The 14,495-nt window shown below is 48.5% G+C and overlaps 1 protein-coding gene across 5 annotated transcripts in view; it reads right to left on the bottom strand.

Moving 5' to 3' along the window:
• AGAP1 (ArfGAP with GTPase domain, ankyrin repeat and PH domain 1) overlaps positions 1-14,495 on the bottom strand; it is a 1,113,642-nt gene that overhangs the window by 111,366 nt on the left and 987,781 nt on the right. For all 5 annotated transcript variants that reach the window (XM_086956296.1, XM_086956297.1, XM_086956294.1 and 2 more), the window contains one exon: positions 2,427-2,517. In XM_086956296.1, the coding sequence (XP_086812422.1) occupies positions 2,427-2,517 (91 nt within the window). The remainder of the gene's footprint in view (positions 1-2,426; positions 2,518-14,495) is intronic.

Genomic DNA, 14,495 nt, shown 5'->3' with positions numbered 1-14,495 from the left:
ACTATTTATTTAGAAGATAGTAATAAGGAAAGGAAAAGTAATACAATATATACCTATGGTGCAGTAAATATCTCTAGGGATTATTCCTAGGTTTTAATTGTTAAGACCAGCGCCCATAAAGACACAAGAAAAACAAATATACTATACCAGTGCAATACAGAAATAAGGATTCAAGAGTTTCAACCGCGAGCCCTTTGGCGAGCCAGTCAAAAAGATGCCACTAACTATGTGTGAACTGAACTGCGGTTTTGCACTGTGGCACTTGGGAAAGCGATACTACAGTTTGTATGGTTTTGAAATTGCGTTTGTTTGGTCTTGAAGAAGGTGGTGTAAACCAAGCTTCCAACTATTAGGATTTTTATGAAGATATAGAAGTGACTCTCGGAACAGAGAGGTATGGAATATTTATTATGAACTGCCAGAGGGGAGTCAATTTGTATATTTAATTAATGACTAAACAACACTGGGGAGCATGGCGATTTGTTTTGGCATTTCACGAGTGCAGAAGTATAAAACACATTTCTGGGTTCTGAAATAAAACTATAAGACACTGGCCCTCAGATCATCATACATTTTGGCTCAAGTTTCCAAAACAGACAAAAAAGAAAACCAAATCAAATCGGACAGAGAGATAAAGGAGCGCATGTGTGGTAATGCCCCATTCATTCTTCAGTGGTGTGCAATATGTTACACCACACAGCTGCCAAGATGTTTTTAGTATTGTGGAAGTGACAAAGCTCCAATTCAATGCAGGGAAATAGTTGAACGTCTTGCAAATGGCTCAGACTTCAACAGACATCCCCAGCCATTTCAAAAGTGGGAGAATGGCCAACTGATGCAACATGGCAGCATCTTAGGGTGCAGGCTGTTTAAGAAGGGCAATAAACTAGACCTTGCTCTAATCAAAGAAACATGGTACTCAGGAATAATAACTAATATCCCACAGGGTTAGTGCAAAATATTTCGCATATACTTTCTCCCTTCATCACGGCACTAGGCAGAATGTAGGTTTCAGGTAACAGAGAAAGAAATTCAAGTGAACCAGGCCGTAAGCATTTGAGTCATGATTACCAGTATTATTTTGTGAAGTGAAATTGAAAAAGAGCAACACGTATACCAATGCCAAATATTATACTTTACCATGTAGACTTCAGTTGTATATGTGCTGATTTCTTCTCATGCCAGCAGGGTATATACCTTTTCATCACGGCCACAGAGTAACATTCCTAGTTTGGCCTTTTTGGTATCTTGCACCTCATCAGCTTCACTACCTCATTTATTACATAGCCCTTTATAATAAACTTGGTGCCATTTCTAAGCGCGTTAAATCCCAACTAGGCATGATAAATGCACAATTATCAACCTCACAAGCAAGAAAGGCTGAGTTGGCAGTACCGATATTCAGACCAGTAACCGACAGGTCAGACGAGATGCCAGCAGCAAATGTTCAACCCACTGAGACATCTAAACTGCTAGGAATGTTGCTTGCTCTGCAGTTTGCAGAGGACACCAAGGTCATAATGTTTGTTGTGAACATACCTTTTATAACACTTCGAGATCAGCAAGTGCTTTGAGAACAACATGGTATGGGAAAGTATATTACTTCAGTGAGACAATCAACACAGTTATGCACCTTGTCTGAGAATTTGTAATCATGGCGATCAATTACTACAAGAGACTTCTTCCTAGCCCCTTCTATCCTCCAAGTTGGCTAGTGTTGCGGTCGAGTGGTGGCCCCGAACGGACTGGAGTTCAGTGGCCCCGAATGGCTGAGTTCAGGAGGAGGATTTCAGAGGCCTAGGACCATCCCCAAAAGACGTGCTGGAAAGTCACACACAGATACGGGTACACACAAGTTAAATTTAAGTGAGACAAAGGGCTAATGTCTGGAATCAGTTCTGGCTGATGACCGTAACTTGGGTTATAAATATTCTGATATAAGTTATAATTATTTGACTGTAATGAATGCAGCCTTTGGACGTTTGTCCAGCTAGACTGGATCACAGCTCGTTTGGCTTACCACAGTAAACAAACAACAGTTACTGCATCCATCATTTCAAAATTAGTCATATTTACAATTAGAAAAGACATGAGATTCATTATATGAATTTACAATTGACAAAATATTTTTTTCAGCCTTCCCCAGGAATAAAATGTGGATGTAAAACTCAAACATAATTTCGCACAATACGAAAGGCAAAGGCAACATTTAGAAAAGCTACCTGTGAACATCTAAAGACGAGGACGCACCAGAGCAAAGATGCTTCTAAGTGGCCCACGCAGCAGTAAACAAGGAGTACGATACAAAACTGACCACACTGCCACGTACGAGTCACATCTTGTGCCCCAGAGCAGCGACTTCCCTTACACCTCACACACTCCAGGGTACAGGCAGCACAGCACGTTCATTAAAGGAGGGTACTTACTCTGCATGTCACAGTCGACGCACTGAGTGTTGCCTCGGATGTTTCGGATCGACTGGAGGGCCAGGGCTTCGTTCTGGCTTGCTATCCGAGACTGAAAAAGAAAAAGATGGGAAGTAGAAATTAAGCATTTACAAGAAGGTATGAAAGTTTTTCGATACATAATAAATATATAATGGGGGAAACAATCTCCCTATCAAGGACTTTTTTTTTCCTATTATTTTTTTTGTTATTACAGACACAATCTGAAGTGGGAATACGCCTTTATTAAGAAACTGATGTAACAATTTAGTCACATTTAATAACTTCCTAAAGAGGATAACAGAGCACCTCTGTTCCAGCGCCACTGTTTGGGACTTGGGCGGCTCCCTTGCACCTCCTTCCGTAACCTCACTTTGGGAGAGGGAGCACCAACAAAGTCCCAAGTGATGAGCCCCATCCGTGGGCAAGCCTTGCAGTGTATGCTCCTCTCTAGTGCCCCCTGCTTAACATGCCCCTGAAAGGAAAGGCTGTGTGCTCCCGTAGTCAATCGTAGGATCGATTCTGGCCTCTTCTCTTCCTAGCTAGCGTACTAGTGTCTGGAAAAGTAACCAAATACACCAAAATGTCAAGAAACATCTCTTTGGCCTAACTGGCAGATACGGTTGTCGTCTCAGTGAGGTACTACAGAATAAAGTGAGCACTTGCGAGTCAAGGCACCAGCAGCAGAATCGGATGGAGGGGAGCTATGGTGCTTCTGCTTCAGACATGTCCATTAGCATTTTTGGCTTTCCTCCAGCTTTGGGACTCAGTCACTGGATGAAGTCATGAATGTCTGAGTGTGGTGTGGGACACTCTCTCTAACTATATCACTTATATAACGTAACGTAAAACATTTTGGCATCCTAACTTACAAACGAGTAGTGTGTTCGAGAGGGCTGCATTGCTGGATCAAAAATCAGCAACATCAGTTTTAGGCTTTAACGTGAGTAGTCAAAATTAGGTCTAAAAATCTTAAGAGTTGACAGAGGTCTTCTAATCTGAGAAGCAAAACATGAAACTGAAAAAACTGTGGGGTCTCTAAAAGCCTGGTGTTTGATCCAGAAATGGAATTCTATGTCAGGACTGGAGGCAAAGTTTATGCCTTCTTTCTCCACTTTATTTTCACACCAGCATAGAAATAAACAACAAGCATTTACAATGCAATGGACTCGGCATTGTTAAAGTTAGAGCAATTGGCAATGCTCATGACATTATTTTTATTTATGTTTTGGTTTTTAAAACGTATAAATAAATGGCATTGTCATTTACAATGCCAATAGCTTAATCGCTCGCAAATGCGAGACTTATTGCATTTACACCCACACAGAGCCACCCACACACACAAAGCCACCCACACACATATAGAGAGCCACCCACACAGTCATTCACATAGAGCACCCACACACACAGAGCCACCAATATGAAGCCACCCCTCAGTCATTCACATAGAGCCACCCCCACACAACACACAACACACACACACACACACACACACACACACACACAGAGCCACCCACACATAGAGCCACCTACAAAAAAATAAGATTCCCACACAGAGCCACACACACAGAGCCCCCCCCCCCACACAGAGCCCCCCCCCCACACAGAGCCCTCCCCACACACACAGAGCCCCCCCACACACAGAGCCACACACACACACACACACACACACACACACACACACAGAGCCACACACACACACACACAGACAGAGACACACACACAGACAGACAGAGCCACACACACAGACAGATAGAGCCACACACACAGACAGACATAGCCAAACACACAGACAGACAGAGCCAAACACATAGACAGACAGAGCCAAACTCACAGACACACAGAGGGCAACACAGAGGGCAACACACAGAGCCCCACACACACAGAGCCCCCCCACACACAGAGCCCCCCCACACACAGAGCCCCCCCACACACACAGAGCCACCCCCACATACACAGAGCTACCCACACACACACAGAGCTACCCACACACACAGAGCCCCCCCACACACAGCCCCCCCACACACACAGAGCCCCCCCCACACACAGAGCCCCCCACACACACACAGAGCCCCCCCACACACACAGAGCCCCCCCCGACACACACACACAAGACACACACACACACACACACACACACACACACAGAGACACACACACACACAGAGTAACACACAGGGAACAGAGGCCAGAAAAAACTATCACAACGAGGGAACAGAGGCCAGAAAAAGCAAGCACAACGAGAGAACAGGGGGCAGAAAAAGCAAGCACTTAAGGGGGCACGGGGTGGAGGGTGAGCTTACCTGTGTCATCCAAGCAGCGGGCCACGACCAGGAGAGACTCAGCGCCAGCTAGGGCCCTGCAGGGCAGGGCAGAAAAGCAAGCACAACAAGGGAACAGGGGGCAGGAAAGCAAGAACAACGAGGGAACAGGGGGCAGGAAAGCAAGCACAACAAGGGAAGAGGGGGCAGGAAAGCAAGCACAACGAAGGAAGGCAAAGTGCACTGACGAAGGGCGGGCGGGAAGGCAAAGTGCACTGACGAAGGGCGGGCGGGAGGGCAAAGTGCACGGATGAAGGGCGGGAGGGCAAAGTGCACGGACGAAGGGCAGGCGGGAGGGCAAAGTGCACGGTCGAAGGGCTGGCAAAATGCACGGACGAAGGGCGGGCGGGAGGGCAAAGTGCAAGGAAGAAGGGTGAGCGAGAGGGCAAAGCGCAAGGAAGGAGGGTGGGCGAGAGGGCAAAGCGCAAGGAAGGAGGGCGGGCGAGAGGGCAAAGCGCAAGGAAGGAGGGCGGGCGAGAGGGCAAAGAGCACAGACGAAGGGCAGGCAAGAGGGCAAAGCGCACAGACAAAGGGCAGGCAGGGGGGCATAGGGCACAGACAAAGGGCGGGCGGGACAGTATAGGGCTCGGACGAAAGGCAGGCAGGAGGACATAGGGCACAGACAAAGGGCGGGCGGGACAGTATAGGGCTCGTACGAAAGGCAGGCAGGAGGACATAGGGCACAGACAAAGGGCGGGCGGGACAGTATAGGGCTCGGACGAAAGACAGGCAGGAGGACCTAGGGCACAGACAAAGGGCGGGCGGGACAGCATAGGGCACGGATGAAAGGCAGGCAGGAGGACATAGGGCACAGAACAAAGGGCGGGCGGGAGAGCAAAGCTCCCGGGCTTAGCGCAGAGCGCAAGGCAGAAGGGCGGCGGGAGGGAAGAGCGCACAGAAGAAGGGCGGGCGGGAGGGCAGAGCGCACAGAAGAAGGGCGGGCGGGAGGGCAAAGCACACGGATGAAGGGCGGGAGGGCAAAGCACACGGAAGAAGGGCGGGCGGGAGGGCAAAGCACACGGAAGAAGGGCGGGCGGGAGGGCAAAGCACACGGAAGAAGGGCGGGCGGGAGGGCAAAGCACACGGAAGAAGGGCGGGAGTGCAAAGCACACGGAAGAAGGGGGGGAGGGCAAAGCACACGGAAGAAGGGCGGGCGGGCAAAGCACACGGAAGAAGGGTGGGCGGGCAAAGCACACTAAAGAAGGGCAAGCGGGAGGGCAAAGCGCACAGAAGAAGAGCGGGCGGGAGGGCAAAGCGCACAGAAGAAGAGCGGGCGGGAGGGCAAAGCGCACAGAAGAAGGGCGGGCAGGAGGGAGGGCAAAGTGCACAGAAGAAGGGCGGGCGGGAAGGCAAAGTGCACAGATGACAGGTGGGAGGGAGGGCAAAGTGCACGGATGAAGGGAGGGAGGGCAACGTGCACGGACAAAGGAGGGAGGGAGGGAAAAGTGCACGGACAAAGCACCTCTCAAACCCGGTTTCCGCCAACCTCAATCTGCGGAGGACATGGCAATGACGTCATAGAGGCGCTCTCTCCGCCGAGGATCATAGAGATGGCCAGCGAGACGAGAAAAGAGGTGTAGCATCGAAGAACGCTCAGACGGCCATGTCGAAGCTGTGCCGCATACGAAGCGGAGTCAATCAGCCTTTAAACAACCTCCATCTAGAGGCCAGTTACACATTCAGCCCCGCACCAGTATCTCCCGTCTGGAGAGCATTTAAGTGTGCGAACTTTACCTTGGGAGGAGCGAACTAGGTTGGGAAGGAGTGGTTAAGGCTGATCTGATTGCGGAAACAAGGGGGAAAGGACTACCATCTTTCTCCGAGGTCATGCAGAAATGCCTCAGAGAAAGCCCTGTCATTTTCGGATTCGGGGGCGTGGTTTTCTTTCTCTCCTCTTCCCATTGGCTGGAATGTAAAATTACAGCCAATGGGAAGAGGAGTTAAAGAACATGAAAAAACACGCCCCCGAATCCCAAAATGATGGGGCTTGAACTGACAGACGCCCCTCTTCTCCAATGGCTGGCCTCCGTTTAGGAAGCCAGCCAATGGAGAAGAGGGGCGGGTTCAAGCCCCACACTAAGAGACATCAGATCTCGCCGGCGAGACTGCGCAAGCACAGCCTACGCAGGCCGAGACCGAAAAAATAAATTTCCCATGGAACACCGGAAAAAGTAGTAAAGAAAACATCGCAACAAACAATCCGGCAGGAGTACCAATGTCCAATATGGGGCTAGAGAGCCCAACCTAGTCCTCGGTCAGTGTCCCCTCTTCCTCTGTCAGCTAGAGATAAGTGCTCCTCAGTTTTTCCTGTGTAGTAGTGTTCGTAATGAATGGTTCAATGCTTTTGTATGCTGTTTTATTAGTATTATTAGCTATTGTACTTGCCTTTCAGGCGTGTTTATGGGGCTCCGCCCACAGTGTATTTTCTTTCAGGCGTTGGAATCAAATTTCTGAACCACGTATCGCGTTGTGTTGTGTTCCTGGCTTTTTTTGAGCGCTTCTCTTGTATGGCAACGCAGGTACAGGGTTTCCCGTACCTACGCGGCGTCTGCTGGCTCATTCTACCGACCTTCCGCCGATAGGTGGCGCGGGAGGATGGCTTTGGCGCAACCCAGTGTTTGTTCTCCTTAGGAATTCAAACACAGCGCGCGCTTGAGGCACGGAGCTCTGGTCAGAGGTGAACTTCCAGTTGGGGGTCTGTACACAACGGCGGTGTCCTGATTACCGCGAACGTTGATTTACATATTCTACGCTCCGTTTCCACAGCTCGATGCACTTGAGGTAATCGAAGTCGGTATTCATTTATTCCTGACGCCTCTTGGGAGGTCCTGTATTGGCCTGTAAAGGCCTTCAGAGGGGACATATCTTGGGCCAGTGTTTACCTTTGGGGTTTGCAGTCTCTCTTGATTTTTTTGTGATTTAGCCAGCATTTGTCCCCGGGGCTAGAACCCTGTATAATTCGCGGATTTAGAGCCCAAAAATGTGTGGGCAGCCACTCAGCCTTGTAAGAAAAATTACGACTTTGTTGGCCCTGTAAGTTCCACCACCCATTTATTTGCAGACATGTCTTGGGATGATGTCTTTAATGAGGCTGTGGACTCGTCTATTTACCAAGTGGTGGATCAGGCTATCCCCTCCCTGGAAGATAGGCTATCTCGCCAAATTAATCAGGCGTTTTCACACCTGAACCAGCGGATAACTGCTGGTCCCTCCTCCTCAGGTCCTTCGGGTCCTTCTCCCACTGGCTCCTCACCGGCAAAACTTCCCCGGGAGCCTGGGCTACATTCAGATGCTTTCGAGCGTCTGCGAAAGGCGTTTGCAAATAGCCAAAAGGTGCCACCTGCAGGGAATCCCCCGCCTTCCACCCCAGCACCCCAGTCTACCTACACGGACATGGCTGGTGACCCCGATTCTTCCGGTCCTTCAAGGCCTTGGCTCCCCTCACGTCCACCAGTTCCCCCACAGATCACTTCGGATATGTTGGATCTCAATGTTAACATCCACCCCCGCTCCTCGGAGTGGGTCCCAGCAGAGAAAGTTGCCGCATATGTGGCAGAGCACATTCGCCGTCCGTTAGAGAAGGAGGCCCACAACTGCCTACAGGCGGAATGTCCAGGCCCATCTTTGGAGGGGAAGGTGGCCGTGACTCCCTCCAGAGATTGACCTCCACATGTTCACCTTCCTTCAAAATTTTATTTGTAATCCCAAGAAAGGGATTGATAGATCCTGAAAGGCTTGACAGCACAAGCTCCTGGATGCCCTCAGCCCAGCCACGAAAATTCTAGATATGGCCGAGGAGACCAAAGAGTCTGGCTCCATTATCTCCCCGGAGGCCCTTTCAAGCTGGGCGCAGAGGGTGGTTATCTTTTTAGGCAATGCAAACTGTGCCCTCTACACAGAGTGCCACCGGTCCCTCCTAATAAAGATAGATCCAAAGTTAGGGGACCTAGCGGATTCCATGTACGGCACTATTGCGCACTGTGGCTTGTTTGGCGAGCCTTATGTGAAAGAGCTCGGCAAATTTGTTACATTCACGTCGCTGGACAGAGCTCAGTCCAAAATAAAGAAAGTTTTCCCCTGTGTTTTTCGCGGGGCCAGCAGGGGCCACTCTTCAGCACCCCCAGGGTAACCAAAGAGGCTCCGGTCAGTACCAGGAACAGTCCAGTTTCGGGAACTTTCACCCCACTAGAGGACGACGTGGGAAAAGAAAAGGATTCCGGGGAGGATCCTCCAGCTCTAACTCCGGTGAGTGTTCACCATTTATTCCCGGTTAAACATTGGGGGGAGACTGGCAAGTTGTTACCAGGCTTGGTTGTCTCTAACACACAATGCATGGGTTCTCCAAACGGTACAGTGGTTTCACATAGAGTTCATGGGACATCCAATTCAAAGAACCAGACCCCTGCCCATCCAATTCTCCGCGCAAGACCCGGCCTTAGTGGATGTACCCCAGGGGCTTTTAAGCAATCCTTTCTTGGTGAACAAGACAGACAGAGGCAAAAGACCTGTTATAAATCAAAGCAAATTCAAGGAATGTCTTGTCTATCGCCATTTCAAAATGGAAGGAATACATCTCCTTCGGGACATTCTTCGTCCTCAGGACTGGATGATCCGCTTGGACCTCAAGGACGCCTATTTAGTGATTCTGATTTTTCCTCCTCACAGACGGTTTCTTCAAGTTGCTTGACAACACCTCATCTACAAGTTGACAGCTCTCCCGTTTGTCCTTTCCTTGGCCCCCTGGTGCTTCACCGAGGTCCTCAAGCCAGCAGTGGAGTTTGAGAACTCGAGGGGTCAGAATGATCGTGTATCTAGAAAATCTACTTCTGATGGCTTCTTGCCCTCGTCAGCTGACTTCTCAGCTTCAGATGACTGTCTCCCTCCTCCAGGACCTGGGTTTCATGATAAACTAGAGCAAATCTTGGTTACATCCTGCCCAGTCTCTTACCTTCCTGGGGTTCGTGATCGACTCCACAACCTCTACTCTCAGTCTTCCCTCCAGGAAGATAGCCAAGATTCGGCACGAGCTACACCACGTACTGTCCAAAGAAGAGGTTTCTCTTGGCCAGCTGGCCCGGGTAGTGGGTCTTCTTTCGGCTTCAATTCAAGCCATCTTTCCGGGCCCACTACATTACAGGGCCCTTCAGCGCCTCAAAGTGTTCTTCCTCTGCAAAGGGTTCCCATAGTCCCACAAGGTCTCCTTGTCTGCAGAAGCAAAAGCCGAGATCCAATGGTGGTTGGACCACATGGAGGCCTGGAATGGCAGAGCGATCTTTGGTTCAGCCCCGATCTGGTAATCGAATCAGACGCCAGCAGACAGGGCTGGGGTGCCAGGTGCAGCGATTTGTCTACAGGCAGCTTGTTGTCACCCGAAGAACAGAAATTACACATCAACTGTCTGGAGCTTCTGGTGGGCTCCTTTGCAGTGCGTTGCTGGACGAGGGACTCTGTACAGTCCTGCGTTCTTCTGAAAATGGACAATGTCTCCGCAGTCCGCTTAGTGAATCATCTGGGAGGTACCAGATCGAAGGCTCTCTCAGACCTAGCGGCAAGTTTTTGGCAATATTGCCTGGACAGTCAGATTTCCGTGACCACAGAGTACCTGCCGGGCCGAGACAACCTGGAAGCGGACTTCCAGTCTCACCACTTCCGAGACTCCAGCCTATGGAAACTGGATCAGTCCATTTTTGTGACACTGAACGATCACTGGGGTCCCTTTTCAGTGGATCTGTTCGTGTCCAGGCTGATCACCAGATCCCGGGGTTCTTCAGCTGGAGGCCGGATCCCTTGGCGGTGGCCACGGATGCCTTCCTTCAAGACTGGAGCCTTTGATACGCGTTCCCTCCTTTCGCGATGATCACACGAAACTCTGCACAAGTCCGCAGGCAGTCGGCGGATCTGGTACTGATGACCCCTCTCTGGAGGTCACAAGTCTGGTTTCCGGTTCTTCTGGAATTTTCTTGGGATTGTCCAATCCTACTCCCCTACTTTCCGACTCTTCTCACGAACCCAAACGGGATTCCTCATCCGCTGGTGGTGACGAGATTGCTATTACTCATGGCGTGGCGAATTTGAGGGGCAGATGGGAGGCCCCAGGACTTTCGCGGGAGGCTGAGAGCCTCATCTCTAAGTCGTGGGCGGACAGTACGGTCAAAAGGTACAAATCCGTGTGGGGCAGATGGACCAGTTGGTGTTTGCGACGGGGTTTTGATCCCTTGGTCGCCGACGTTGTTCACATCACGAACTTCCTGGAACAGCTCGCTTCCGACGGTTTAGCATACCGATCCAATAACACTTTTAGGTCTGGCCATGTGCCGGTCCAGGGAGCCCCAATCGGCGAGCATCCCTTTGTTTGCAGGCTCCTGAGCGGTATTCGCCTTTCGTTACCTCCGGAGCCGCACTATTCCACTCTTCGGAATGTTAATCTGGTTCTCAACCTGTTTCTGTCTTGGCACTTAACAGGTTTCTCTTCAGGAAAGAACTCTAAGCAAAGCTGGCCATGCTTCTCTGCCTCGTGACTGGCAGACGCGTCTTGGATGTGCGAGCCCTGGATATTTCTGGAAGAATGTTCACTCCTGAGGGAGTGAACTTCACATTGCTTTGTCGTACCAAATGCCATACCAGGGTTATCTCCTATCCAGAGTTCCCTGACTCTCCGAAACTGTGCGTTGTTAGATGTCTCAAAGCCTATGAGTAAATGACGGAAGAATTCCGCCCACCAGGAGAGCGTTAGCTCTTTATTGCGCTCCGGAAACCCTTTAAGGCGGTTTCTTCTCCCACTATAGCTAGATGGGTTAGTTGGGTGATGCAAGAGGCGGGCATTAGCCTTCGTCACTTCGGAGCGCATTCAGCGCGGGGAGCTATGGCCTCTAAGGCGTTTGGCTTGGGTGCCCGATTGGAGGAGATCCTCAACGCGGCCGGTTGGTCTTCGGATTCTACCTTTAAGAGGCTTTACGTTAAACCAGTGCTTAATATGGCTCAACTGGTTTTGGGCAAGCTTTGAACAAGCATAATCCTCGCCTCCAGTCCTAACATAGAATGAAAAATTTCCTAGCGAACATAACGGAAAGTTTCAAGTCTTTTAAGGACTCGGAGGCCAGGTTTATCCCGCCCTACACTCCTGGAGGAGACCCCCTCCCCGTATTGCAGTAAGTACTCGTCTTTGAGATAGGTATTATGGGTGTACTGTATTTTACGTGACTGCTACATGTTTCTTTACAGGTTTCAGTAGTAGTTCCTTTTGGGTAATGTGTTCCCTGTTGTTTCAGGTTCTGATTCCCAGAAACAAGGTGCCTGATGTGCCCAGGATGGCTGTCTTCGGGCTCAGGAAGAGGGGACACTGACAGGGGACTATGTTGGGCTCTCTAGCCCCTGAATGGACATTGGTGCTCCTTCCTGATTGGTTGTTGCCATGCTGTTTTCTTTACTACTTTTTTCCAGTGTTCCAAAGGAAAAATAGTTTTTGTTTATTTCTACGCTGCTGTGAAAATAAAGTGGAGAAAGAAGGCATAATCCTCGGCTCTGAGTCCTTAATAGAATTGAAACTTTCTGTTACGTTAGCTAGGAAAGTTTTCACTCTCTACCATTAGCCACTAATGATAAATTGCTAAGCTTTGATCCAAGATAGCAGAATGCAACGTAAAAGACACTCTACTACAACATATAGTAAAAGGAACTGAAATCCAACACCGCCGGCTGTGTACAGAGAGTTGATAACTTGTTATCTTGGTTCCACATTTCAGAATGTGCACGGAAGCTAGAAACATTAAACCAGAAAGATTAAAACAGTCCCTTGTGTGTGGGGTGATTTCGCCAAACATTTACAGCATATTACGTCAAACATTTATCTAAATGATGACAGACATTTCCTTAACTACAGGCATAGCCGCTGTAGTTATAACCACAGTTTTTGGACTGAATGTTAAATAATCCTATTTTTATTTTATTTACAAAATGAGTAATTTAAAACAAAATAATACTTCTACCAAACTGCAGCACTAACCCTATATTTGCTGCACAATAAAGAACACATAGGAAAACAGCAGGTTCCATATTCCATCAGGCATTGTTATTGGCAGTTGCTTCATAAATTCAGTTTTCTTTTGACTGACTTAAATAAATCCCTCCTGTGAAACACAGAACCATTCAAAAGATGAAGCCAGGAAGTGGGGTAGTATATTTAGGACTTCAATGAAAATTTGTACAATGCATAACCAGGATTACAAGCGAGGATCATTTCCTCCCACATGTTAGGATCTGCAGTAATATAGTCCAACGCTGAAATAGAATACCAGGTCTATCCTCAAACTCTTGGGTCTTCAAGACACACAATGGCAAAATCAACAGTAGGAAGCAGTCAACCAAACAAACTTCTCAGGGTAGCCTGTCCCACTCAGAGACTGAGCCCAAGTAGTGTCTAGTGGAAATATGACTGGATCTCCATGCAGCTCTTTGCATACAACAGTTCTCACCTAGGCAGCCTGAGCTGCTTTGCCTCCGATATAGTGAGCTTTCAGCCTGCCTGGTAGGGGATCATTGACAAAATGGTAGCAAAAACTTAAACACAACACAATCCATCAAGAGAAAAACATGTTCTAAGTGGACCAGAATTGAAAAAGAATGACTCAACTTCCTTATTTTGTTCTGTCAAAACCTATTCCAAGGAATGAAGAAATCTTTGTCGGTGAGGCAGGATGCTTAAAGGCTGAGAAAAGGTCTGGCTCACATGACAATTAGAGACTGCTTTGGTGAGATATGAAATGGGGGTTCTCAATACTACTTTAGCTTAATGGAATATAGAGGGTGGTTCCTTAGCCGAGTCAGTGTGAAGTTTGCCATCACTATGGGAAGTTTAATAGAAATCAAGAAAATGGGTGGCGGGGGGGCATGAAGCCCTTAAGTACTGACTCAAAAGGATGAACCGTAAATTTTGAAAAGGGACTACATTAAGATCCTAAGGGGTAGAGAGTCCACGAATCCTTCGTAACAGACAGAGCAGAAAAACGATGTCTGAGTCATACATTTTGAGTGTCTTTCCTGATGCCAGGTGTACCTCAGAAGAAGCATTTTTTTTAAGTGGAAGCGAACTTTAGGATCGATTTGTGCAGAAGTTAGAATTTAGCAACACTGCTTCTACTTGGCTAACAATGGAACTGGAATTCTGCTGTTGGCATAAAAAACAAACAAATGTATTGCGCTCGAAGGCATGTGCACTTCTGGTTACTGGCCTATTGGCTTCTTTGAAAATGTAAATGCTGGGTTTGGCAAAGTTTAGATGCTCATATTGCACGTACTCAAGAGCCATGCTGCTAAGTTCAAAGATGATAGAGTTGAATGGAAATCTTGACAGCAAGACTGACCATGGAGTCTGAAGGAAGAAGATAGCATGGTAATACCTGAGTCGCCTTTCTAAAATCTGAAGAAGGTCCAAATATCACCACTGTATCAACCCTTCTTGAGCAATGAGGAACATTCTAACTCTGTAGTATTCCAGGTTTACCAGTATGATGGTACCAGGGAAACCGGGAAAAAAGCATGCAGAACATTCGCTGATCAATTCATCAAAATACCATTTCCCATCGATTCTGGCTCTTGATGTGCAATTCGACCATTTTGAGTTTTGTGCTGTGATAAACGTGTCTATTGGCAGAGATCTCCACTTGAAGATGTCTTAAAAAAAAGTTGTCACTGATGACGGATCTGTGATCTTAATGACTCAATCTGCTTGAAG

This window comes from Lissotriton vulgaris, chromosome 2_1, assembly GCF_964263255.1.
Source record: "Lissotriton vulgaris chromosome 2_1, aLisVul1.2, whole genome shotgun sequence".
In the NCBI taxonomy this organism is placed as follows: domain Eukaryota; kingdom Metazoa; phylum Chordata; class Amphibia; order Caudata; family Salamandridae; genus Lissotriton; species Lissotriton vulgaris.
This window is presented reverse-complemented; position numbering and strand designations above follow the sequence as displayed.